This window comes from Blennius ocellaris (genome assembly GCF_963422515.1).
Source record: "Blennius ocellaris genome assembly, chromosome: 15".
In the NCBI taxonomy this organism is placed as follows: domain Eukaryota; kingdom Metazoa; phylum Chordata; class Actinopteri; order Blenniiformes; family Blenniidae; genus Blennius; species Blennius ocellaris.
This window is the reverse complement of record NC_137664.1, coordinates 25,436,599-25,463,675: the sequence shown is the minus strand read 5'-3', so window position 1 is coordinate 25,463,675 and position 27,077 is coordinate 25,436,599. Positions and strand designations below refer to the sequence as shown.

Sequence of the window (27,077 nt, the reverse complement as noted above, 5' to 3'; positions counted from 1 at the left end):
TCCAGATCAACCCTTGTGGAGTGAAACAGACTTGGAACAAGTCAAGAACAAAAACATCCTTCAAGGCCTCAGTGACCAGGATTTATTTCATTATGTCAAAAAGATTATTCCGAACTCTTTCTCCACTCTGCTGCACATGAGTATTCCAAGTGGGCGGGACAATCCATGCAGCAATCGGGATAATCTAGAAATAAGACGGTGCTTTTATCCTCTGCTCCAGAGCAGGTTAGACATTCAGAGGTTCGGGATGATTTATCCCAGTAAGAAGTGAATCTGTTTTGCAGTTTGGAAATCCCAGCATTAATAATGAAGTTACCTCGGTAAGAGAAAATCCTGAGTCGTAATATCAGCCCGAGGTTGATTTGTGGCAACATGTTTGTTTGCATCTCCATGCCATGTTTTGCATTTAAGTCACATTTGACTGTGCAAGACTTGAAAAATCAGTTGTGGTAAGCTCCGCAGTCACACCACACACTATCAGGCCAGAAGAGGAAGACCTTGTGCCATCTGTCTTTTGTCATAATCAAGTTTGTGACTCTGAATCTGTGAAGATTTGAACAATCCTGTAGTGTGCATTGATGCATCAGCCTTAATATAAGAAGTGTTATCCCGCTATGGAAACAATGTTGTGTTGGAGTAATCTTCCTACAGGAAACACATTTAACAAATAGGGAACATGAAAAGTTAAAGAGATACGGCTATGTGTTATTAAATGTATACTTAGTGGGAGAAGAGCTGTTTGATTCGAGAGTATTACTGTTTGTCTGGAAGCAGGTGTGCAGATAACTGCAGATATACTGTGGGCATCTTTACATATTTCAGAAAAGTTCAAATATGTTCACACGAAGACTGCAAACAGATGGTGGTGAAGTAAAATCATACAATATGCTTCAAAATCCAACAACAGCGGGTCGTATATAAAAGGTCAATCAAGTCAAAAGCCTTTAATTCACACAAGAGCAGTTCTGGTTTGATTTGAATATGTATCTTGACAGCTGCTACTATTAATATCTTAAGATGATGAAATGTAGGATACAGTGTGGTTTAATATGTCTAATAAGCTCTCCTTTACACCAACCTGTTGCTGCTGTTGTACGTGAGATTCATGAGCTTCTTTTTCTCTTTGCAGAGCAGCAGCACCTTTACACAACTCAGACTTTTCACTGGAAGAAAGAAATCAGCCATAAAACTCACTTTTTGATTAGTATGTGAATTTTAAATATGCAGATTGAAATATTTAGTAAGTTCAGCCTCAGGCCTGTGGTTTTTCAGAGTGATTGCATCAGTTTTACTGAAGTAACTCCTGTTGACATGTTCGTATTCGCCCAAGTGCACAAAGGGAACAAAGACATACCGATCCAGTTTCTGGAACTCCTGGTCCAGTAGAGAAAAAGCTGTCTCGGTCATTTTCATGGCCTGATCCCGAACTGCACTGAAGCCTCTGTGTGAACATTCCTGCAGCAGTAAATACAAGATTAGCTCATTTTGTGAAAGAACTTCCTGAGGCATCGCCCACTGATGAGCAACGCTGATCACGGGCGGCTGCGGCTCAGGTGGTAGAGCAGTTATATCTCATTCCGGAAAGGTGGCTGGTTTAATTCCCATCTCCACATGCAGGAGTGTCCTTGAGCAAGACACTGAACCCCATTGGTGTATGAATGTGATAAACAGTATAAATAGTGTTAAGTGCTTTGTGTTCTGTCAGGACAAAACTGTAACAAAGTACTAAAACTAACTAAAAATCAAACAAATTGATATTTACAACTTAGAATACACTGATAAATTTGAATGGGTATCAAATACACATGGTCCGTAGGAAAACCAGCAAATGGTATGACATATTGCAGACTGCTTGACTTGAGGTTGTCGTTTTGGTAAAAGTAGCAGGACACAACATGAGACTGAGAGGGATCCCACACATCAGTGACGCAGCAGTGAAAGCTAACAGCTAGCAAAGTAGCCTGAGCAATAGATCCATGCTGTGAAGTCACAGTAACGTGCACCAGTACATGTAGTTAATAATGGCATTCTGAGTTTCCACTTATTTTTCTTCAGACTTCTCAAGGTTGTCACTGAAACAAAAGGGAAAAATAGGAAGTGTTTGGGTTTGTGACCTGCCCATGAGCCCCTGCGTTCCTGGACTGGATGGACGGGGGCGACTCGCTCAGCTCGTACCGGACGTTGGGAACTTTAGTGGGTGTGAAACTGTTGAGAGTGAAAACCAGAATGAAACCAAAAGGTCAGAACTCAGAGCTAAGAGATGAGACTTATGGCAGGATGGCAGCATGGCAGGAAGCTGAAATGACACACACAAGTAACTGAAACACAGGTGTGTGCAGAGGCTGCTGACCTGTGCCGAGAGCCCTGGAGACCAAACTCTGACAAAATGTCCTTCATCACTAGGGGAAAAAAAAGGTCATTAAAGGACCAGCTGGGTCACAATGTGCATACAAATAAGAGGATTCATAGTTTTACACGTTTTTACATGTCCTGATATGCACCGGGTATCCACCCCTGGTGAGAGGTTTTACAGCCTTAAAACATATATAATACTTGTTAAAAAAAAAAGTGAACTACTTCACGGATTTTGCTTATTGCGGGTTGTTTTTAGAACGTAACTCCTGTGATAAATGAGGGACCACTGTATATGCAAACAATAAAAACTATATATACAATGTTTACATAATAAAGAAATGGCAAATAAATAAATAGATGCATGACTGGTTAAGGTCTTGCTCAGAGACCCACAGTGCATGTTTTTGAGTTTGTTTTTTGTTTTTTTTAAACTTAATTTTTATTGAAATTTTTCAGTTTTCACAGTTACAGTGTCAGGGCAAAACAAATATACAAAATCTATCCATCTTTCATCAACCAAAGTCTCTATTGTCCGTATAATTGAGTTTTTATATTCAGTGTTGGAGACAGTGGTGGCTGGTGAGGTGCTTCATTATTATTCACTTTCAGCCAATGTTATCTTAATTGAAATACAGTTTATAACCCACATTATAACAATCTTGCCTTTTTTTTTAAATTGAGAGAGCCCCCTTGTGGTGAAGATTATTGTACTTGTAAACAGCTATTGAATAAAGAGCATTTATTAAGTTGACGCTTTGATTAACTTGCTTGTCAACAAATAAAAGCAGATTCTTCATTAAGTCCCTTTTAGAAAATAAATGTGTTTTGAGGCTGGGACAGTTAATCTGACTTTAGGAAAAAAGAAATATCGGGATTATTTTCAGTCAACCCCTGTGTCCTCTGACTAATCCTATTAGAGTAATGCTTTCAAAATAAGATTTGTAAAATAAACTGTGTGCTTTTTTAAGCTCTTCAGTCATTAACAAACCTGGACACATTTGCAAGATTCTGAATGCATTTCTGTTTGTGTGAATTTAAAAATAACAATAATTGAGAAAGAGGAACCTGACCTGCAGCTTCTCAGCCACATTTCTCCTTCAACTAGAAGAGATGTGACAGAGACTCACTGCTTGTTAACATCATCTCAAAATCTCGTAGAAACACCAGAACAATTCAGAATGAACTTTAAGCCAATCACTGAGCCAGGGGTGATTTAAAAGTTCCTTTAATTCTTAGACATCAAATGATGCTGATTAGTTTAATTTCATGTCAGTCATTCATAATTGGTTAAACCGCGACTAAACCCAGCCTCCTCGGGGGGGGGGGGGGGGTGACTTTCTGCAGAGCCTCAGGCTGCTCTCACACACACACGCGCGCACACACACACTTTAGGTAATAAAACACAGTGCCCACTGAGACGTTAGCCGATCGGTGTGCTTGAACCCAGTGAATGGATCGCTAAAACCCCCTCCATGCTTTCCACATTGCGCGTCTGCAGCAGTAGCGGCACCAGGAGTTTGATTGTGGGTTGGCCTCTAGAAAACTGGATGGGCCAGTTAAACTAAGCCCCCAAAAAACACTGGGTTCCACTTCGTCTCTGTTTCAGCACTTGTCTGTGGCACTGAGGACAGTGACTCAGTAGAGTTGTCACGACAGCGTACCGGGGAGGCTTCACATGCTCTCTGCAAAGCTCGTCTGGGCTTACTTCCATGCAGTTCTGTAAGGTAACGATCCCGAAAATATCTCCACTTTTGCTGCCTGGAATTTTTCACCTTTCCTAAAATAGTTTAGGTTTCATTTCATGAGTTCTGAGCCGTGTGTCTATCTTCATTTGTTTTTAATTTGTGGTTGTGCAGATGGGAAGACAGAGGATCTCGAGAGCCAGAACTCAGTTGGGCCGCAGAGCGGACCCTGCGTAAAGGGGCGGATAATGATTTTGTGTTCTACGCGTGGTAGAAGCTGCTGATTGGCTGAGAAGCTTTCACTCAAAGATTTCCTCAGGCTGCTTATTGGATGAACTGTGAGAATGAAAATCACTCATGACTCACTATAGGCCTGGGTCAAAAGCATGGTCACAATAGGTGGGCTGGACCTAAAATGGGTGGGCCAATAGTAGTGGTGGTCTGCAGACCGTGTGCAGGCTGCACATACGATCGTGTCCATGCTTCATTTCTGGGCTTGCCCATTTGTCCACACACCACCGTCAGTCAGAGAGCTATGTTGGTTTGGTGCATGCGTAGTTGGCGTACACAGGTCATGTGGTCACAAAATCTAGGCTGCATGTGGTCGGCCGCATGTGGTCAGACCAGTCCCTTGCGCGCATGGGTCTAGTCTGATGACAGTCTTGACATCACACGTACTCTGTGCGGACACAGATGCGGAAAGTGTGGAGAGGCCTTAACAGAGCGCGAGAGGGTATTTACTTAATCAGACAAAAGCTTCTCCAACCCTACTAACCAACATCATCCAAACAGTTGAGCATGGCCAGTGAAAACAACAGTTACACATTGTAAAGCCACCATAGCACCAAAAGTCTGATTTTGCATATTTAAAGACATACCTGGTTGTCTCTCTGAGGGGTTTATGAGTTTCATCGACTTCAGATCATTAAAATCCTGCTCTTCATTTTCCCCCCCAAACACATAGAGCTGCCAACAAAACACACACAAATATGTATTTGTGTATAATAAAGCATGACAATAATCAGTGATGTTACAGTAAAGGTTGTTGCTTACTGACATGGCTGTGGAGGATGAAGGCTGTGTGTCCATGTCGACGGGCCGGAGGAAGGCCAACGTAGAGCGGGAGCTTCCACTTCATCTTAGCTAGACAGGAATGAACAGGAGTCATTTCTTTCTCTCAGTCTTCTTCTAAGTAAATGTCTATCGATGAATTTCACCCACCAACGCTGAGCTTATGGATTTCATTGGAAGACGTCACCAGGCTGTCTTCATTTGTGCTTTTGCCACCAAAGAAGTAGATGTCCTTACAAGACAAAGCATGAAGACATGAATTTACTTTGAGACATGATGGCCTATTAGAGAAATAAAAAGAAAATAAAAAGAACCAAAAATCATCCGAAGGAAGTTTCTTTGTATATCAGAACATGTTTATGTTCTTTTTACTCCATTTTGGTCTCAATTACAGATTCTTTACATTTACATTCATTTGCGCAGTCTGACGGCTATTAGGACAGCCGCTGCCTCTTTTCCTACCAGTTGGGGTCAGACTGGACAAGCGACGGTAATGCACTATCAAATAAACAAGTGAGGGTTGGATGTGTGGTAGTCGGCTCACTCTTAAAAGAAGTACACAGAAGGATGGAGACAGATTTGGTCTGGAGCATTCGCTTTTACTTCCATTCACACTTCCTTCTCCACTTCACCACCACTTCCTGATGACATCCCGCTGTCATCAATCACATGTCTCCACTGTCCAATGAGCATTAAGAAAAGGTTTTAACTGAGATGAATGTAACTAAAACTTCAGATGAATTCAACCTGCTTAATGAACCATTCTAACTTATACATATCTAGAAATATTAGAACACAAATATGAAAGTAATTGTACAAATACTGAACATTGATTTAAACAGATTATTGTGAATACAGAAATTAACTTGTAAATCTTACAACAGCATTACAGTATGCAAAATCCCCAGTCCTGTGTTACGGCAGTTTGTCAAACGGTCATGGAATGTTCATGAAACGTAATCTATCATTCATGTTCTGTGACACATTTGCCCCTTTTTTCAAGATACACATAACAAATTTCAATCTAATACATTTCAGTTGGACTTATCTTTCGCGTCTGGATCACACTTTTTCCTCTAGTAGACAACACATGTGCTCTGGTGTTTTTTGTCTTGCTTTTCTTCCAACAATCAGGCATGAACTAATTTTACTGTATGGCCAGTCCACAGTAATGACTATCAAGTTTCCTATAAAGATGTATGCGTCCACACTGACGAGCATTAACATTTTGTGAACACCTGTAAAAAACACAAGTAAAAAAAATTGGCGATGGGAATTTTCTCGTCATTACTGTGGACTGGCCATACAGTAAAATGAATGCCTTATTGTTGAAAAAGCAAGACAAAAACATCAGAGCATATGTGTTGTCTAATAGAGAAAAAAGTGTGACCCAGACATGAAAGATAAGTCCAATTAAAATGTATTAGTTTGAAATTGAAAGTGTAACATGAAAAAAGGGGCAAATGTGTCACAGAACATGAAAGACAGATTACATTTTGAGACCATTTGACGAAGTGCCGTGAGACTAGGTTGAAAAACCACACCGCTGATCCTTAGCCTCAAGCTATGTATGCTAAGTACCAGCTAACTAGCAAATATTACAAATGAAAATCTCGTTCATGGTGGCTCCAAATACCTTTTAGCTCACACAATGAGCAATGCTATTCATTGAATTACATTTATCCTCATTATCTTCAGTTTTAATAATTAAGTTATCAGTACCAACAATGCTATGGTCACCATAGAACATTCTCCGATGGTGCAGAATCTAGAACTATCTAAATGATGAACCTGTGTACCTTATCATGGTGAGCGGTCAATGATTGTCCGCTGCAGGCCGCAGGTGATTCTCCTTTCACCTCCCATTTCTGCCACAACAGGTTTTCTACAAGGTCAAAGAAACTCCAGACTGAGGCCCCGTTTACACGACAATGTTTCATCCGTTAATAAAATGAGTGCGTTTCCATTGCAGTAGCAGAAACACTGAAAACGATGCAGTTAATATGCCCGGGAATGGTAGGGTGCTGTAAATTATTAATATTAATGAATATATTAATAATATTAATAAATAACAACTTTTATGAAGGAGTTTGGAGCTTTTATTTTGAAATCCAGCATATGTAGGTTGAATTGATTAAAATTTGTTTGACATCTAATTTGATTGTCATTTTTAATAAAAAACGACTTATTGTATAAGTGTTTTAGGCTTTTCTTTTGAAAGCCAGTGAAATTGTATCCTAGCTAACCCATAAATGTCCATTTTGAAGGTATTAACTTTCATTTTTAATAAACAAGGACTTTGTTTTGAAGGAGTTTCAGGCTTTTATTTTGGAAGTCTCAGGCGAGTGATGATTCATTTGAAGTGGCACTGAGTCACATGACCTGGAGCAAGGCAGCAGAGACAAAACCACAGAAATACAGAGGGCTAAAGCTCCTGAAGTAACCTAAAACTGTTCTAGTCAAATTTGTTGTCTTTTCGTTAATGTAGGTTTCAAAGCAGTCAGACTTGGACTGGAGACTCGAGCGGGCTCAGTTTCATGCAAATGCAATTATTTTCTCCCATTAGAGCCATTATAACTTATAACTTAAAATCTCTGTAATAGAGCAGATGCCGCCATTTTTGTCTCTTGCCAAAACAGCCATGTTTTATGGAGTTATCCCACATGTGTTACATCGTCTTGTTTGGCAGGTCCTTGTCGCGCTTTTGAGCTGCTTGTTTTGTCAACAGCAGTCATGGTAAAGCTACAATGGCTGCTTGTTCAAAATGTTCCATGAAGGCGTTTTTATCTGCCCCAGACATTTTTTTCCCATTGTATTTCAATGAGAGCAGGCAGACAATTGAATTTGGGATTCGAATTTGAATGGATGATAAAAATCCAAACTGTTGTAGTTATTACAGCGTCATACAAAACTTTTCATCATGAAGGACTCTTCTGTCATTTATTAGTGTTTTGAAGCTGATATGTTAATCACCTTTCAGAGGAAATAGTGTTTGTGGCATGAAATCTTATTTTGCAAATTGCAGATTTCCTGTTGGATTTATGTCAGTGTCAGCATGTGATTTTTAGGTCTTGATGTAACAATCAACTGAATTTTGGTTTGATGTCTCCATAACATTTCTACGGGCCGTGGAGGGCAGATTTTGGCACTCCGGTTCATTTTGACATGTTATTAATTTTCTGGCCAGTCATGATTCGCGTGCCAATTTTGGTGAGTTTTTGAGCATGTTTCGAGGGGGTAAATTTGGGTTAATTTATACACCAGTATAATAAGAAACAAAGAAAAAAATGCACACAAAATAAACAATAGGGCCTTGCCTGCTCTGGCTGGCTCAACATGAGCTAAATGAGCTTTTACCTGTATTGAGAACAAAGAGATCTTTGCAGAAGTTTGCTCCAGTTCCAAAACCTCCGAACATGAACACCTGATCTCCAACCAGAGCAAAACTGTGACCCCATCTATCCACGCATGCAGAAAATAAACAAGACGTTGATTATTTTCAATAGTGTGTGTGACATTTGACAAAAACGTCAATACTTGAATCCTTTCTATTGAAGATAATTGTTAATATGATATGATTCTTTTTTCAGTAGCATCATAAAAAACATGAAGTCTTCAGTTGAGGTGAAAGTGTGTCTCACAGGGCAGGAGGAAGTGATCCACTTGTTTTGACTGGTGTCCAGGTCAGAGACACTGAGACAGAGCAGAAACTTTGTGTGATTTTAAATATTCAAACATTTATGTTCATGAACAGATTTGTATTTTTAAAGGTAAATATTATTTGCATTTTTTGAACCTGTGTTGAAGACCATGAGATCATCAGCTGGCTCCCCACCCACAGACCCTCCATAAACAAAGATGTTGTCTCCAACTGCAACAGAGCTGTGTCTGAGGACTCTCAGAGCCACACCGCCTGTGGCCAAGCATTCCCAGGTTAAAGACACTGTTAGGAAATGAACAACAATATCAGCAAACGCACAATAAAACAAAGAAAAACCTGGGGACAGACATCCTCACCTATATCAAAGCTGAAGACCCCTGGAAGACATTCTGTGGCATCCGAGCTGGAAGCTCCTCCGAACAGATACAGTTTGCCTTTCACCACACTCAGAAGGAAAGACACCACAGCGAGGTGAAATTTACTATCATGAAAGACGATTTTAATACATTATTCTTGCAAAATGAGACAAAGTTGCAGTACAACCTTTGCATGATTGTCCAGAAATTTGTCTCGCTATGAAGTCAGTCTGTGCCTTCTTAAAGGCTGAATTTTCTGAGAAAGATCCACATGCACATTGAAGGACACCAAAAGCAGCAGAGTTTCCAAAAGTGCTGACACAGGTGCTAAGGCTATGACTGTGTCCTCAATAAGAGCTTGGCGAAGCCCAGAATAGACCAACTGAAGTACACCATTAAAACAGCTTGAGGAGTGAAATTAATCAAACGCGCTATGGGAATACCCGGTTATTTCCAGACAACTGTTGAGTGGTCAAAAGAAAAATGGTGCAAATTCCAAAGAGAAAAATACCTTAAGTGCCACATCCTAGTGACTAACACGACAGACCACCCCATTTATCTGGAGAGCTGCAAAGTGATTGGACACCTTGAACCAGTAAAAAAAGACATGAACAATACAGAATTTAAGTCTCAAAACCCAAGTGACACACAGCTACAAGAGAACAAGCAGAGACCAACATCATGGGATCCACCAGTGGATCTCCAGTACCTGACAAAGAGTCAACAAGTCGCTGTAAAGCCAATGTTGCAGGAGGAATGTGAGGCATTCGCATATGACGGTGACGACGTGGGCTGCATACAATCTCTGAAAAGGCACATAACCCTCCATGACAAGTCCTGTTCGAAAAACCGACACGTCTGTCCTAAAGCCCCTTCATAAAGAAGTTAAGGACCTGCTGAACAGAGTCTGAATCACACTGCAGGGCTTTCTTACCTCATATGGATCACTATTTATGTTATGGTTGGCTATCGATAATGAATAATAATTATCAAAGATAGTTATTAATTATGCTATTGAAATGTAATCTGATCTGTATCAGAACCTCAGAGCTCCACCTGTCTTAACAGGAAATGATAGTCAATTCAGTTCTATCAGTCTCATAAGATATACTAAACAGTTAATCAGGAATTTGAATTAATAGTTAAATTAATTACAATTACCAGAATTAACAGTAAAGCTTGAAGGATTTTGGAGTTCTTGACACAGAAGAGGTCGACATTTATATACAGCTTGGTGTGTGTGTGTGTGGAGAGAGAAAGAGAGAGCGATATGGAAGAAGTGTGTGTGTGAGACGTGTGATGGAACTACAAAACAAGATGGCGGATCACAAGAAACTACATTCCAAATGGAGGTTATCAGAGAACAGGAAGTCTGTCCTGGGTCTCCACCATGTGCTGATAGCAATGGAACAATAGAAGCTAGCCTTTAGCGTTGCTTCCTGTGTGTCTCTGCTAAAGGACCATTTCTAGAATGACTTGATGTCTTGTTTTGTAAAACGTCAGGAGTCGTCAGATGGTGTTCAGTTACTGTGTGGTGTTGTCTTTGATGTGATATGTGTAGGATTGTGAGTTAACTAGTTAGTAAAGCAAAGATTAGGATGCAGACCCTGTGTCTGTGGCAGAGCTAACAGTGGTTTACAGGTTGATCACTGCTCCTAATATCATTATCTATAGAACTCACTGTAACAGAATCAACACATCTTCATAAAAGACGAAGGAGATGGTGATCGACTTCCGGAAAAAGACCCCACCACACCAACCGGTGAGCATCCAGGGCTCGGACATCGTGTTGGTGGACCACTTCAAGTACCTGGGTGTTCACCTCAACAATAAACTGAACTGGACGACTCACACAGACGCCCTGTACAAGAAGGGCCAAAGTCGCCTCCACCTCCTGAGGAGACTGAGGTCCTTCGGGGTGTGCAGACCTCTACTCCAGACTTTCTATGACTCGGTGGTGGTTCTGCCATCCATTACGCTGTGGCCTGTTGGGGAGCGGGCAGCACGGACCGGGACAGGAAGAGACTGAACAGGCTGGTCAGGAGAGCCTCTGTCCTGGGCTGCTCGCTGGACTCGGTGAAGGAGGTGGGACAGAGGAGGACGTTAACCAGAATGTCCTCCATCATGGACAACATACTCCACCCACTGCACCCGACAGTGGAGGAGCTCAGCAGCTCCTTCAGCGGCAGGTTCCGACACCCGCAGTGTAAAACAGAACGCTACCGGAAGTCATTCATCCCAACAGCTGTTAGGACATTTAACAACTCACTGTAAATGTCCTACATGTACCGTTACACCTGCACTGTACACAGCTCTTTACCTATATACACTGTGTGTATAACAATCCTGGCAATTTACTCTATTTTAGAGGATTTTTCTTTTTACTGGATTGTTTTATTATTATTATTTTTTTTTTTTACATTTACATATTCTATTTTTTGTGCTCTTTTTTGCTCTCGTTTAGATATTTACATATGTTTACACATTTTAATTCCTTAGTATTATAAGTTCTGCACCTTTTACCTTGAGCTGTTGTAAGTTTGTGTTTCCCCCTGGGGAGGAATAAAGCTCTCTACTCTACTCTACTCTAAAAAAAGTTAAACAGTTCTATCATAGCATCAGGTTTAACTAATTTCAAGTAAAGCCCAGTTGTTGTTCCCACTTCCTTGAAGGAGTTCAGTTGTTGTCCTGCTGGAGGGAAGCTGGTGTCTTCTCCTGTAGTTAGCACCTCCTGCTAACTGTGGTTGCTGGTTCTGCAGGCTGAGGAGAAGAAGATGAAGTTGATGTTTCAGGAGTCCTTCTTTACAGCTCCTGGTTGTTCCTTTTGTCCAGACTGAGGAGCTGGTCGCTCAGGTCTGTGATGGTTTTCCTGCTGGTTGAGGAAAACACAAAGAAGTTCTGTGAGGCGTCGTTTCCCTGGTCCGTCCTGGAGGAACTGGTTGGTTTTCCTGGTTGATGGGAGATCAGACTCTGGGTGCTGGTCTCTGGACCAGGGGAAGGTCTGACCCTCGTGGTCGGGTCAGCAGAGGAGTTGAGGAGTGGAGGCCCCTGGTTGCAGGCCTCTGGTGTTAGCTGGATGCTAACGCTGGGTGAGTTGAGCTGCTGGGAAGCAGCTCTTCCCACAGTGTTCACAGGAGAAGGGGCTCACTGCGAGACTCTCCTGCATGACTGGTTTTTTGCAGGCTTTTGTTACAAGTGTGTGGATTCGAAGGTGTCGAATCCTCAGAGCTTCAACCAATCAGTTACTGGCTGAGTGCATAGGGAAAGTGTCTTTTCAGCAGAAAGTGGAGGGAGGATCTGCTGTAGAAAAAGGTCCCCCCCACTGGGTGTGATGGTCAATCACATTCCTGGGTCAGAATTCATGTCATGACCATCATGACAATTGAAAATTGTCTTTTCTTAGAAATGAACAAACTTTCTGTGGTCTTGTGGAATCCCAACACCACCATCACGGTCCCCATAATCATCACCTGTGGTATGTGTCCACAAGAAAGATGGAACACTACGCCTTTGTTGTGACTTCAGAGAGCTTAACCGCAAGTCAGTTCTGGACCGCCATCTGATGCCAAGAATTCAGGACATGTTGGATGCATTGGGTGGAAGCTCGTGGATTTCAGTGTTAGACCAGGGCAGATTCTCTTAGATGAAGAAAGTCGCCCCTTGACCACCTTCATTACACCCTGGGGGCTCTCTCAATGGGTACACCTTCCCTTTGGCCTGAGCTCCGCACCCGCTGAGTCCCAGAGGAGCATGGAACACTGTTTGTCAGGCCTCAGAGACACTATCTGTCTCTCATACCTGGACGACACCTTGTGCACAGTGGCAACTTTGACAACCACGTCGAACACACTACTGCCTTGTCCTCCAGTGTTACAAAGAGCATGGTGTTCAGTTGACTCCCAAGAAATGTGAACTGTTCTAACGATCCCGAAAATAATTTTTTGCTGCCTGGCATTCTCCACCTTTCCTGAAATTATTTAGGTTTCATTTCAGAAGTTTTGAGCTATGTGTCTATCTTTATTTGCGTCTAATTTGCGGTTGTTCAGACGGGGAGATGGAGGATCTTGAGTGCTCGAACACAGTGGGGCCGCAGAGCGGACCCTGCATAAAGGGGTGGATGACGATTTTGCCGTCACTGCACGTGGGGATCCACAGGTAGGGTAGAAGCTGCTGATTGGCTGAGATGCTTTCACTCAAAGCTTTCCTCACATTGCTTATTGGATGAATTACTAGAATGAAAATCACTCACGACTCACTATAGGCCTGGTCAAAACAGGTGGGCCCGGACCTAAAATGGGTGGGCTCAGGCCCACCCGGGCCCAATACTAGTGCCGTGGATGGCGAAGAGAGCTGCACTCCAGGCCAATCAATGCTATTTGTGTCATTCTTCATCCAATCTGATTGATTCATCATGACACTTGTCAATCAAAGTCACTCCCTGGCAGTGTATCTGTGTCGTTCAAACATACAGATGCAAACTGAGGACAGCCACCAGGCAGGAAACGATGGCAGCGTAAAAAGAAGTCAGTCACGAATTTACAAAAAAATTCCTTTCACCAGGTGTTTTACTGGTGGAAAAAAAGCGGATAAAGGAGCTTGGACCAGACTAACCAGACTTAACGATCCAACAGCAGGCAGGTGGGCAGAGTTACACCCGGGGCTTCTCCTGCATTGTTTATGCTAAACACAGGTCGCTAGCTGGATGTAAAATTAACAATGCTGCTTACTGCTGTCCTTGTCTGCTTTTTCAAAGAACTGAAGTTTTGTGGACAACAACGGGAGTAAGAGACCTGAAATAGCTCTGAAAAATGCAAACAGCATGAAAGTCGCTTTCGAGTTAGCATTGCTGAACAATTAGATGAGGGTTTATGTTTAAGTAGCTTATTGTTATGTTATAATACCCACCCTACAGTACACCCCCCCAAATTTACCATCAGCTGCCACTGTTTAACTGTGATAATGCAGACAGGTGTGCCATGCCCCCCCCCTTTCTCAGCACCATCCTTGGTTGTATGACTGTTTGTTCAAATTCCTGACCCTCAAGTGAACACCAGGTTGAAAGGATGTCTGTTTTGCAATTCTCTTCCTATCTGTTTAATGTTTTGATTTGTCCTGTTTCTCTCTGAGTCGTTCTCTTATAGCAAACATATTTACTGGAGCAGGAGCTACATCCATGATTTGGAGTTTTATTATCATTTGTCTTCTATGGTGTAGTTGTGATACTCCAGTGGTTGAGTGGAGGGTTGTTCTGTAATCCATAAGGAGAGACCTTTTGAATGTCTTCCAGAGTGTAGCTTCTATTTAAGAAGTCTGCAGGCAGTATTTCAGCACTCTGTTCAACCTTTCAACTTCTCCATTGGCACAGGTGTAATACAATGATGATGTCAGGTGCACAATCCTTCTTTGATTGAAAAAGTCTTTGTACTCAGCAGAAGTGAACTGTGTTCCATTATCACTTATTAAAGTAGTGCTCTTGGATTTTGTTGCATACCACTGTGACCTGTGTATGTGTGCGTTCATGCGTACATGTCACAACAGTTTTAAGCAACTGTCGTAAAGTGTTCCTATTGTTTGTAGGTGAAAAGCTTGCGCTCCTGGGGAATCCTGGGTAATGGACTTTGTGTTAATAAAAGCCATTATTGTGCCACACAGTCCCCATCTTCCTGTTTCTAAACAAAATGTTGGTGACGAAGATGGAGATTTTTCCACTTTCACCTCTTTCTCCGTTGCTCAACTTGCCAGGTGAGCTGCCGTTCCCATGGCCTTGCTGGTATAAGTCTTTTCAGACATTTTTCCACCGCCGTCAGGTTAGTTGATGCCAATAATGCTAGGCTAAAGTCTCTGCTGATTCTCAGGTTGCGGAAAGAAGGGTAACGTATTTTCCGATCTCTCGGAACTGCATATACGTTTTGGGCCTGTGTTGCCTAATTGGTGGGACATTTCACTGCTCTACAGAGTGTTATTATCCAGCAGATTGTCTTCCAACTGCGCTGAAAGCAGCCCAGTGAGACCATCCACTACATCACAGACCTCTGATACAAGCCTCTACAAATTTGGACACTTGGAAGATTAGATTATTTGAGGTCAGTTAGCTGAGCGCACTGCTGATAACAAGCTGCGAGAGAAACTGTTTAAGGCACTGGGCGATGTGACTCTGTCTCAGGGAGTAGAAATGGCTTTCCAGCTCAAGTCAGCTGCTCATTTAGTATCACGACAATCAGCTTCAGACATGGCTCCTTCATACTCTGCTCAGCTGGCACAGATAGTGGCTCCAGTTGCTCAGGGTCCTGGCCCCATTTATCCTTACAACAAGCATAAAGTTAATGTTGCGGGACACCAGGACCCCTCAGCATGACGGCCCTGTAGGACCTGTGGCTCGTTCTCCCACTTCTCACGTGCATCAGTCTGCCTAGCCACAGGACAGCATTACCAGTGCAGTGGTCAATCATTCTGTGAAAGTGTGCTGCTCAAAATCCTGCTGCCATGAGAGCCCAGTGCTGCTCATCCTGCATATTGAGCCCGACTACCCTAGCCCTACTAGGGGTGCCAACAATAAAGCATTCACCTGCTGCACAGTGGAGCTGGATGGCATATGCTTGCTGCTTTACTGGACACGGCCGCCTGCAGGTCACTTCTCAGTGAATCCACAGTCCACAGGCTCTTTGCCAGACAGACTATTAAAGCTGGTGCTGAGGAGCTGTATGGCTGTGGACTCACTAAAATGAACATGATGGGCACCACCACTCTCTCTGTTCATTTCGATTCGAGAGTCATGCCAGCCTTAATGTTCCAGGTGTCTCACCATGGTGCCAACCTCCTATGATTCAGCCAGTTCTGCACTCTGGGATTCTCCATCACCGACAACATAAATGCACCAATCCTGATAGTGACCACATTGTGGCAGCAGTGCTCTCCATCGCTCTTCACTGGGATGGGCTGCCTCACTGCCATCAAACTACCTGGACGTGGTCGTGGTACAAGGAGCAACGTCTGGCCTGCATGATGATAACCTCTTCAGGATGCTGAACGCTAACAAGCTGGATGAACTGTCGGCCACCAATGAAGCTCAGAAAACTGTGCGGGACAGCTGCATCATGATCATGACCAGGGGTGGACTGGCCATGTGGTATATTGGGCACCATCTTGGTGGGCCGGTGTCTCTGGGGGCTGGTCAACAGGTCCCCACCCGCAGGTGTGGATTAACGCATAGGTTGACTCAATTATGGAACATGCACTGCCTTGAACTGAGAAAGTAGCGTGAATGAAATCCTTTGCGCATCCACGGTCCGCACACAGGTTTGAGCAGTCAGTGTACGTAAAAGTATGTTCCAGCCTGGAGGAAAACTATGAGCAAGCAAATATTGGTGTAGCAGCCTCGCCGGTTAAGTCCAGACCAGATGAAGTTACTGGGGAGGATGATGGCGACCACTGAGCCTCACCTGGTCTCTAAAGTGAAGTCTGACTAATCGAGCTGAGCCACACACCACCATGTTGAACCCAGTGAACCAGGAGTCAGTCATAATGAACCAGCCTCCATCCATCCTCTGCTTTATACAAATGTCGGTTTTTCTACATCACGTGTCTCCATACATCTCTGTTCAGGAGCAGTTGATCTCCAGAGGAAACATCCAGGCGGTCCAGAACAGTGATTCCCAAACAGGGGGGCTCTGATTTGATTTTGCAGCAGGGGTATCACATATAAAGCTCGTGGACCAAAACTGGCCCTAAATAGCCTCCAATTTGACCAAACCACCAAGTAAATTGTAAAAATTTCAAAGAAAAGTGATTTTTCTTTTTACATCAAATGTGGTTTGATAGATGCAATGGCTGGAATTAGAGCTGAAAACTGTCAAATCAAACTTTGAACCATCAAGCTGAAGAACACCAAATAAATAGTGTAAACCTAAAGAGTTCATATAGAGTCTTTGTATAAAATAGTGTTAAAAAGAAGTTCAATTAAAAAATATTGTTAAAAAAAACTGATAGAGTGCTTTGAAAGACTGGTGCTGAAGCACATGAAAACCTCACTGCCTCCCAGCCTTGATCAGCACCAAGTGGCATACAGAGTCAACAGGTCTACAGGTGATGCCATCAACACAGCCCTCCATACGTGTGTAAACTCCTTAAACACTCTGGCAATTATGCAAAGATGTTGTTTATGGACGTAGGTCCTGGTTCTGCCTTTAACACACTGATCCCAAGCAGACTGAGGTCCAAAATGTGCCGCCTGAGTCTCAGTGAACTCTCCTGCAGATGATGGATGATGAATCATGGACTTCCTCAACAACCACCTGCAAGTCAGTCAGGCTGGGGCCTCATCATTCCTCAGCTCCTCAGGGCACTGGAGCTGCTCAGGGCTGTGTCCTCGGCCCAATGCTATAAACCTTGGACACCCACGACTGTGTACTGATCCACAACAGCAAGATCCTTCTTAAATGGACCCTAACCCTAACCCTAACCACTGTGGTGGTGCTGATTCATCACAAGAATGAATTGGCCTACAGAGAGGAGATCCTGAGCACCTGGTGCTCCCTCACCAAGCTGGCACTCAACTCCTCAAAAACCAAAAAACAAAGGGGTTACTGCTGGACTTCAACAGCAACTCTGATTTCAGCAGCAGGGATTACCGTCTCTGCAGCAGGCACTTATAAAGGTCCCTAAAAACAAAATTCTTAAAAACTGTTAAAGTTCTCAGTTAACCTCAATATACAAAACACATGAAGTTCCTTCTTCCTTCTGTCCTTCCTTAACTTCAAATTTGACAATCACTCAAAGCTTTCCTTTCCCAGGGAAGCTGAAAAGTGTGAATCCCTGACAGAGTCCAGTTTCCTCTTTATAAAAGAGAGTCAACCACCTTGATCTACCATCTTAACAGAACTGTACAAGAGGTCCAAAGACATGCCAACCCCGGCAGCATCACATTGAGTACTTCTGATCACATCACATCCTTCCCTGGGTCTCAATACCACTGTGCTTCTTCACTGCCTTGATGACCTTCAGCAGGAAAATTGACAATATTGAAATAATAAACATGACATGGAACTCTTCTTTGCTTCTTGCTTCATCTCTTTTGCTTGTTTTGTGTGAATATTCCGTTGCACTTCACTATGGATAAAATAGTCTGAAAGAAATGTGGGTTTGTTGAGAAAATATAGTAATGCTTCATATGAAGGTACTTTAATGTGCATGGCTGCAGTGTTGTAAATATAGTCTTTATGCAATATGATGTAAAGCACTCTGAATCACATTGTTTTATTTATATAAATATACATCAAATAACTATTATGACTTGGTGCTGTGGTTTACCAGAGAGTGTGTCCTTCTCTGGGGGAGGGGACATCTCCAGTCTGAGGAATCTCCTCCCACGTCACATTTTCAGGATTAACTACAGTAACAGTACAAGTCACAGAGGTATTAATTAATTTCATCTGTAGCATGGGGTTTATGCAATCAATGCAAAACAATGAAAGTGGACAGTGCAAAAAGACAGTCTTTCTTTCATATGGTAAATACAATAACAATGCAATTCTTCAAATACATGCAGAAAGTTACCCTGTCAAATACAATATTCAAAAAAATAGTCATATTATGCAAAATTCACTTTCTTTCCAGCAGTAATAGTCGTCTCCATACCTGGAACGACGCCCCAGAAGTGAATAAAATCTGTCCTCGCTCTGCCTGGCTTATTTCAGTTTTTAAAAAGTGTGTTGCTCCAACCAGCCAATCAGAAATCAAACCTGATATACAGTAGTGTCTTGGGGGTTTAGCCAATCACAATCAAGGAAGGTTCCTCCCCTTTGACTCCCTCCCACAATCAGGCAGCTCTGCTCTGGCACATGGCACCACAAGAGGAAGTACTTCCTCCTCTTCCTAAGATGGGCATGTGTGGGCGGAGCCGGTCCAGCTCACACAGACACAGCAGATTCTGCATGCAGCTGCTATCAACCAATATTCAATTTGAGGAAAATCAACAGAAGTGGGATTTGGGGCAATAAACTTTGAAAACAATGTTTCTGCACCAATGAGACCATGTGAAAGTATTCAAAAGCTGGACAATATCACCCTTTAAATTCACTTAGTTATCAACCGGTAGATCCCACATGGAAAGAACCTATATAAACATATATGTTTTAATATAGGGTTTGATATAGGTTTTGAATATATGTGACATATATAATATTGGCCATTTTTCTTTATTTTAAGTACATATATGCACGTATATGTGCGTATATGCACATACATGTACATATGCGCACATATATGCACATATATGTACATACATGTGCATATATGTACATACATGTGCGTATATGCGTGCATATGTGTACAAACATGCGCATATATGGACATGTATGTGCACATATATGCGCATATATGTACACATATGCACATATATGCGCATATATGTACACATATGTACATAAAATATAGGAAACTGCCAATTTTATATATGTCACATATATTCAAAACCTATATCAAAACCTATATTAAAACATATGTGCTTATATAGGTTCTTTCCATGTGGGATTATTAGCTTAGCAGGTTAGCATCAACACGGTTCACTTTTCACTCGAAAACTCGGGTAAAACTTAGTTTTACGACTCCTTACTCACACAATATTATCCTTAACATGTTACAACCCAGATAATATGCTTTACATTTGTGAATCTTAAGTATTTACCAACCTGTGATAAAGAAAAGAGAGAGCACATGCGTTGAAGCCGTTTACTTCCTGACATGCGCCGTCTAATGGACAGTATAGGAATTACACTCGACTCAAAAGAGCTTGTATTTGAACCAAATGATTCTGCAGTATTTATGTGCATATATTGTCATATATGTGCATATATGCAGCATATATATGGTCATATATGTGCATATATGCAGCATTTATCTGCATATATGCAGCATATATGTGCATATATGCTGCATATAGATTTCATATATGTGCATATATCCTCGTATAGGTTCTTTCCATGTGGGATATCAGTCAGTGGGAGTGTGAAACCCATTCTCATAATCTGTACAAGGCTGTGGAAAAAACCAATGAAAAAAGTTTTGGGAAGTAAATACGGGGGTATTATTGTAAAAACTATTTGTCTATGCATATGGAGAGTTGTCTGTCTGTACCTCAATCTGTCTGTCTGAAGTTAGAGTTGTCAATGTGTTAAATAATTTGTCAACGTGAACCTGAAAGCTGCACTTCTGCTGTCTAAAGGATTTGAAGCTGTAAACTATGGGTTTTGCCGCCCTGAGCTCAGGCTCACAGGCTCCATCATCCTGCCCTGTACCTACCTCAGTAGTTAACGACTGCCAGCCCCAGGCCAGGGGTGGGCATTCCTGGTCCTTGAGGGCTGCAGTCCTGCATGCTTTCAATGTGTCCTCACAACACAACTGCAGCAATAATTTTGCACTTTTTATAATTAGTGAGGCAATTGCTGAGCCTTCTATAAATGTTCGGACTTTTGTTTTTCCAGCCCTCCGAAAAGGCTTGTCAAGCAGCACACAATGGTGTAACTCGTGTTTTTTCTGTTTTATTTCTTTAGTTGTATACTGCACATTTTCTCACAGGTGCATGCATGCACAGCTTACACAGGTACACAGGTCATAAACCTGGAAGTGATAAAATACAAACAATCACAACATATTCTTTGAACATCATTATTTAAAGAAATAACCTTCTTCAGCCTAGATCGTCAATCACATTCATTATCGCGGAGATTGCTCAACAGACTACATTACCCAGAATGCCTGGCTCCTACTGAGCATGCTCAAAGCTATACTATCGATCACGTGATGTAAACACTGGCACGCTCGTGCTTACAAACTGCGCCCGTGCCTTTCAAACACACATTCAACAGGATTTAACTATGGTACTCAAACACACAACACATCAACCTATCGTGTTTATGTCAGCCGCCAAGTGCGCTAAATAACTAAGGTCTCGGCCCGAGCTAACGCTAAAAGCCAAATGCTAACTAAAGTTAAACATTCTCGCCGAACATCGAAAGCTATAAATAACTTTCTACTACGTCACACACGGCAGCGTGAGACAGAGAAACATTGTGGCATACGTTCATGAACAGAAATCAACATGCAGTGTTATCAAGTCACATAATCAACTTCATAACAACGGGCTGTGTGCTCCTGACAATGGTCCAGGGAAAAGAGGAACCCTTCAGGTACTTGAGCCCCGTCTCCACCACACAGAAAGTACCAGCCTAGACGGGTTTAAACCGCTCCGGCTCGCGTCTCACGACATGTAATGCAGTCTAAACCGCTCTAGACCGCTCCAAAGGCCACCGCTTTTCCGCTCCCCTTCCGTTGGGGTACCAGGACCATGGAACGGGTCTGAGCTTGAGCTGCTGTCTGCTGATTGGTCAGTGATTTACGACACGCCCTCAATATTTTAATGTGCCGGCTGGATGAATCCTCTGCTGTCAGTGTGGTCAGCTGTGCACTGGTTGTTTTTATTTTAATTTTCTTTTCTTTGCTGCTCAACTTTAGTGTTTGTGGTGAAACAGCGACTTGAGGCAGGGGGAGACCGGGGGGAGGGACTTTGCATCGCGTTGGAGCTTCCTGTTTGCAGCATAGCGCTCGCCGTGGCGCTGATGCGCGTCCGTGACACCGGAGTCTGGAGCTCTCGTCTCCGGCGCTGACCGTGCTCCGGCAGCTCCGCTTCCCAAAGGCGGTCAGTGTTCTGTTCAGCCGCGGTCAGTGGCGCTTTATCGCGGGGACGGACCGCGGAAGCCATGAAAAGGAGCTCGGCACTCGGAGCCTCCGTGTTCCGGCGCCGGAGTGGAGAACCTCCTGCGTTTGAGCAGAAAGCTCAGACTCCCGTGTCTGTGCCTCAGACAACCGGGGGGAACGCTCCGGCCACTTGCCCCGCACCGAGCGCTCGAGTGTGGGGCAAGTCGCCCCAAGTCGCTGGCAAGTGGCCGAGCGACTCGCTCTCTCACAACAAACACGGAAGTTGCGCTGCAGCTCTCCACTGCAAAAAATGACTGCTGCAAAAAATAACTTCTTTTTTTTTTCCGCTGCAAAAAATAACAGTGCAAAGTGGAGAATTTAAACAACAACAGAGGATTCATAAGATCTACATCTGACGGCTTTCTTTTCTGTTATAATGTCACATTTCTGCGGAGCTCATAAGCCCCGCCCACTTTTCACGCTCCTCTCTGCTGTGGAGACACGACCCAAAATTTCAGTCGGGGTTGTGCTTCCGAACTGCTCCGTACCGCTCCGCTCCGCCCCGGCACTTGTGTGCGGTGGAGACGGGGCTTTAGTGAACCGTGGTACTTGCGCATGCGCTCAAGCATGACATTAGAACTTAGACATACAGCCATACTATCGCTGGATATATTTAAACAATCACACTATGGCCAGAGATACCTGAACAATTATAAAGCTTGAACCACTTATCTCCATTATACATTAATTTAAATTAAGTTATTTAGACCCATTATTTTTACATTACTATAATTATTATTATTTTCTTTTCTTTTTTTACAAAGTGATCATGAGACTCAACAATAAATATCATATTCCAGGTAAATGTAAAAATGTAAGTTTACATACAGCCTGATGGCTGGCAGTGGTTAACTACTGAGGCGCAGGGCAGGAGGAAGGAGCCTGTGAGCCTGAGCTCAGAACAGCATAACCCAGGCCTGACAGCTTCGAACCCTTCAGAGGACAGAAGTGTAGCAAAAGTCAGGTGTAAAAAAACAGCCAATTGTGTATGGGGTTATATTTGTGCCAAAATTCTGAGCGAGCGATGGGAAAATTTGAGCGCAAAAAAATGAATTGTGCAAGCGCACTAATAACATTTTGAGGAAATATTCAAATTGCGCAAAGACAAACTTGAGATTGCTCAAAAATAATTTCTGCGCTCAGATTCTTCTTCTGCGCGCTCAACCTCTCTCTCTCTCTCTCGCTCAACCTCTCTCTCTCTCGCGCTCAACCTCTCTCTCTCTCTCGCTCAACCTCTCTCTCTCTCGCGCTCAACCTCTCTCTCTCGCGCTCAACCTCTCTCTCTCTCGCGCTCAACCTCTCTCTCTCTCTCTCGCTCGCTCAAATCTCTCCACGTCGCTCAAGTTCTGCTGTGCGCTCGCTCAAAATGTGCAAAGCCCAAATGTGACAGACACGGTTGTCCACCAATCACAGAAATTTGGGGCGGGCGTTGGATTCTGATTGGTTACTTCGGATTCTGGAAGTGCCTCATAACCAACGAAGAAGAAGAAGAAGAAGAAGAGGGAAAAACAAACTGCGGGGGAAAACATGTTGTAATCCAGGATCATTATCTTTAGTTTTCCTTATTTCTGTTTTCCCTCGCAGTTTGTTTTTCCCTCTTCTTCTTTTTCTTCTTCGTTGGTTATGAGGCACTTCCAGAATCCAAAGTAACCAATCAGAATTCAACACCCGCCCCAAATTTCTGTGATTGGTGGACAACCGTGTCTGTCACATTTGGGCTTTGCACATTTTGAGCGAGCGCACAGCAGGACTTGAGCGCGGAGGTGGAGAGATTTGAGTGAGCGAGAGAGAGAGAGGTTGAGCGCGCGAGAGAGAGAGGTTGAGCGCGAGAGAGAGAGGTTGAGCGAGCGAGAGAGAGGTTGAGCACGCAGAGGAAGAATCTGAGCGCAGAAATTATTTTTGAGCAATCTCAAGTTTGTCTTTGCGCAATTTGAATATTTCCTCAAAATGTTATTAGTGCGCTTGCACAATTAATTTTTTTGCGCTCAAATTTTCCCATCGCTCGCTCAGAATTTTGGCACAAATATAACCCCATAGTGTGCCCGCCTTGGAACCTCACATACACATTGATAACTCTAACTTCAGACAGACAGATTGAAGTACAGAGAGACAGATTGAGGTACAGACAGACAGATTGAGGTACAGACAGACTGAGGTACAAACAGGCAGATTGAGGAACAGACAGGCAGATTGAGGTACAGACAGACAGATTGAGGTACAGACAGGCAGATTGAGGTACAGACAGACACATCGAGGTACAGAAAGACATATTGAGGTACAGACAGGCAGATTGAGGTACAGACAGGCAGATTGAGGTACAGACAGGCAGATTGAGGTACAGACAGACACATCGAGGTACAGAAAGACATATTGAGGTACAGACAGGCAGATTGAGGTACAGACAGGCAGATTGAGGTACAGACAGACACATCGAGGTACAGAAAGACATATTGAGGTACAGACAGGCAGATTGAGGTACAGACAGGCAGATTGAGGTACAGAAAGACATATTGAGGTACAGACAGACATATTGAGGTACAGACAGACAGATTGAGGTACAGACAGACAGATTGAGGTACAGACAGACTGATGTACAGGCAGATAGATTGACGTGCAGACAGACTGAGGTACAGACAGACTGATGTACAGGCAGATAGATTGACGTACAGACAGACTGAGGTACAGACAGACTGAAGTACAGGCAGACAGATTGAAGTACAGACAGACTGAGGTACAGACAGATTGAAGTACAGGCAGACAGATTGAGGTACATACAGACAACTCTCCATATGCATAGACAAATAGTTTTGCTACAATAATACCCCCATAATTATAAATAAGGCTCAATTAACTCTAAACTCATACACCTCACACTGGGTTTTAGCTGGAATGCAGGACATGTTCTTTCAAGTTAAAAGATATCCATAAAAAATAAATAGTGGTTAATTGGTGGAAGTTCTATGTTTTTATTTCATTTTATTAAGTGATGTAATAAATCTCTTGCCTGTCACACTTGAACATTTATTAGGGTTGGGTTGGGTTACGCACACACACACACACGCACGCACGCACGCACGCACGCACGCACGCACGCACGCACGCACGCACACACACGTAGAGGAATGCTTGAAACGACTGGTTATTAAAGTTCTCACTTCAGTTGAAAAAATTGCACCCCCATGGAGCACACCTTTACCTTTACCTTTTAGCCTAAAACTGACTGAATTGTGTGTTCCATACATGTTATCAAATTATAACAGTGGGGAGTATAAAAAAAAAACCAAACATGAAAAAGCTGGAAGAGCCCATATTAAAATGGTCAAATTGTCATCAAAACTCCCCAATAAATGTATATTGTTCACACAACAAACAAAAAATATACGTAGTCGTTGAAACAGAGCTCCAGAGGACACAGAGTACTTTACCTGTTAGCATGTAAAAGTCATTAAAGTAAGTGCAGCTGGCCTCCTGAGCAAAACACAAGAGATAGATTACACAGACAGTCATCAAAAAGGTTCAAAAGAGGACAACCAAAGAGACAGGTACCTCCTGGTGGAGGCTGAAAGCTCCTCCAAAGATAAAGGCAACGTTTCCTGCAACAGCTGATGCATGGCCATGTCTGTGGATTTAAAGGTTCACATAGTATCGCTGTGTGTATTGGTTCAGGGGTCACATACATGCAAGTTTAGTACATATTTGGCCAGATCGATAAAAAGACAGCACAAAAACATTTATATAATCATAACAGTTCCGTTTGTTGTTCAAAGATAGAAATTTTGTACTGTTCATTAGTAAAAACAGAAATGTATCTTTGAGACGGTTATTAAAATAAAGAGACATTTATAAACATATTCACACATAACAGGTGAAACAGTGCAGCAGGTGTTTAGAACAGTTATTGCAAAGAAGTAGGACTACACCAGGATTTCCCAATTGCGGGCCCTGAGGGCTGGCGTCCTACACATTGTAGTTTTCCCAGTTTCAGCACACTGAGCTGAGCATCTGATGTTCATGTCTCCGTCAAGCCAAGTGACAAAGCCCTCAGTGCACTCAGGTGTGTTGCAATGGGACAAACTTAAGACATGCAGGATAACAAACCAATCATAAATCAGGAACAGCAAATATTTTTATTGAAATGATCCTATATGCCCTCTTCTGGGCCTGAAGCCTTTTGATGGGTCATTTTGCCTGCTCAGCTCCAGCTCATATCGTGTGCAGCTCACCTGGGACTCGGAGCTTCTCCCTTCATTTCTTTTTCTATCCAGTGACCGCTGGCCATCGCCATCCTGTCCACACACACACACACACACACACACACACACACACACACACACACACACACACACACACACACACACACACACACACACACACACACACACACACACACACACACACACACACACACGGGAAGAACATTTAAACTTCATACTAAATATCCTAAAAAACAGAAACATCACATAAAAACTACAAGCTAACACACTGGCAGTGTGAATAATGGCTGATCCTACCCAGTGAATCTGTGAAATGAGAGGAGACCTGACCTGCAGGTGGTGGTGCTGCATTATGACTTGAGTCTCAGTTTGAGATGAGATGTGGAGGTTATGTTTTAAAAAGCAGTATGAGCAGGATGACACCCACCTGTAGAGCTTGTGGTCCTGCGGCCCCTCGGCTCTCCGTCTGCAGCTCAGCTTACAGGTAAACCACACTCCTCTCTGCAGGTACGACGTCGCCTAGCAACACCTCCCAAAATAGAGGACGGAGGGTTAGGGTTAGTGCTGGATGAGTCTCCGTCACCCAGCAGGACAGACAACGCTTTTCAATAAAAGAATGGGAGACATTCTGTACAAGTGTGTCACAGAAACAAAAAGAATTTAGCTTCTGCATTAAATTAACTTTGTTGACCTTTGTTTGACAATCAGCTTTTTAGTGTCAAGTTTAAGCACATTGCCAAGATATTGGTGGGAGTCAACAATTTCAACTTTAAGGTGGAGAATTATGCTTTCTTCTGGCAAATTGTTGTTCTGCCTAAAATCAACGATGAGCTCCTTGGTTTTTAGTAAGTTATCGTTCTTGAAGAAGACTCCGGAGGACAGTCTCGCCAGAACATCTGACAATATATTTGCCTTCCTGTGATGTTCTGACTCGATTGACAGAGTGGTCGTCTCCCAATCCGAAGGTTGTCAGTTCGATTCCAACGTG

The 27,077-nt window shown here is 42.9% G+C and overlaps 1 protein-coding gene across 1 annotated transcript in view; it reads right to left on the bottom strand.

Annotated features, from left to right (window-relative positions):
- LOC308140535 (RING finger protein B) overlaps window positions 1-26,160 on the bottom strand; it is a gene marked incomplete at both ends in the record, with an annotated part of 29,700 nt that extends 3,540 nt beyond the window's left edge. The window contains 16 exons of the mRNA XM_080510354.1: window positions 1,079-1,163; window positions 1,355-1,455; window positions 2,115-2,205; window positions 2,351-2,399; window positions 4,916-5,003; window positions 5,095-5,180; window positions 5,259-5,340; window positions 6,908-6,993; window positions 8,466-8,566; window positions 8,750-8,801; window positions 8,905-9,051; window positions 9,126-9,214; window positions 18,432-18,510; window positions 25,301-25,343; window positions 25,422-25,494; window positions 26,099-26,160. Of these exons, the coding sequence (XP_080366480.1) occupies window positions 1,079-1,163; window positions 1,355-1,455; window positions 2,115-2,205; window positions 2,351-2,399; window positions 4,916-5,003; window positions 5,095-5,180; window positions 5,259-5,340; window positions 6,908-6,993; window positions 8,466-8,566; window positions 8,750-8,801; window positions 8,905-9,051; window positions 9,126-9,214; window positions 18,432-18,510; window positions 25,301-25,343; window positions 25,422-25,494; window positions 26,099-26,160 (1,314 nt within the window). The remainder of the gene's footprint in view (window positions 1-1,078; window positions 1,164-1,354; window positions 1,456-2,114; window positions 2,206-2,350; window positions 2,400-4,915; window positions 5,004-5,094; window positions 5,181-5,258; window positions 5,341-6,907; window positions 6,994-8,465; window positions 8,567-8,749; window positions 8,802-8,904; window positions 9,052-9,125; window positions 9,215-18,431; window positions 18,511-25,300; window positions 25,344-25,421; window positions 25,495-26,098) is intronic.
- Window positions 26,161-27,077: the final 917 nt, after the last annotated feature.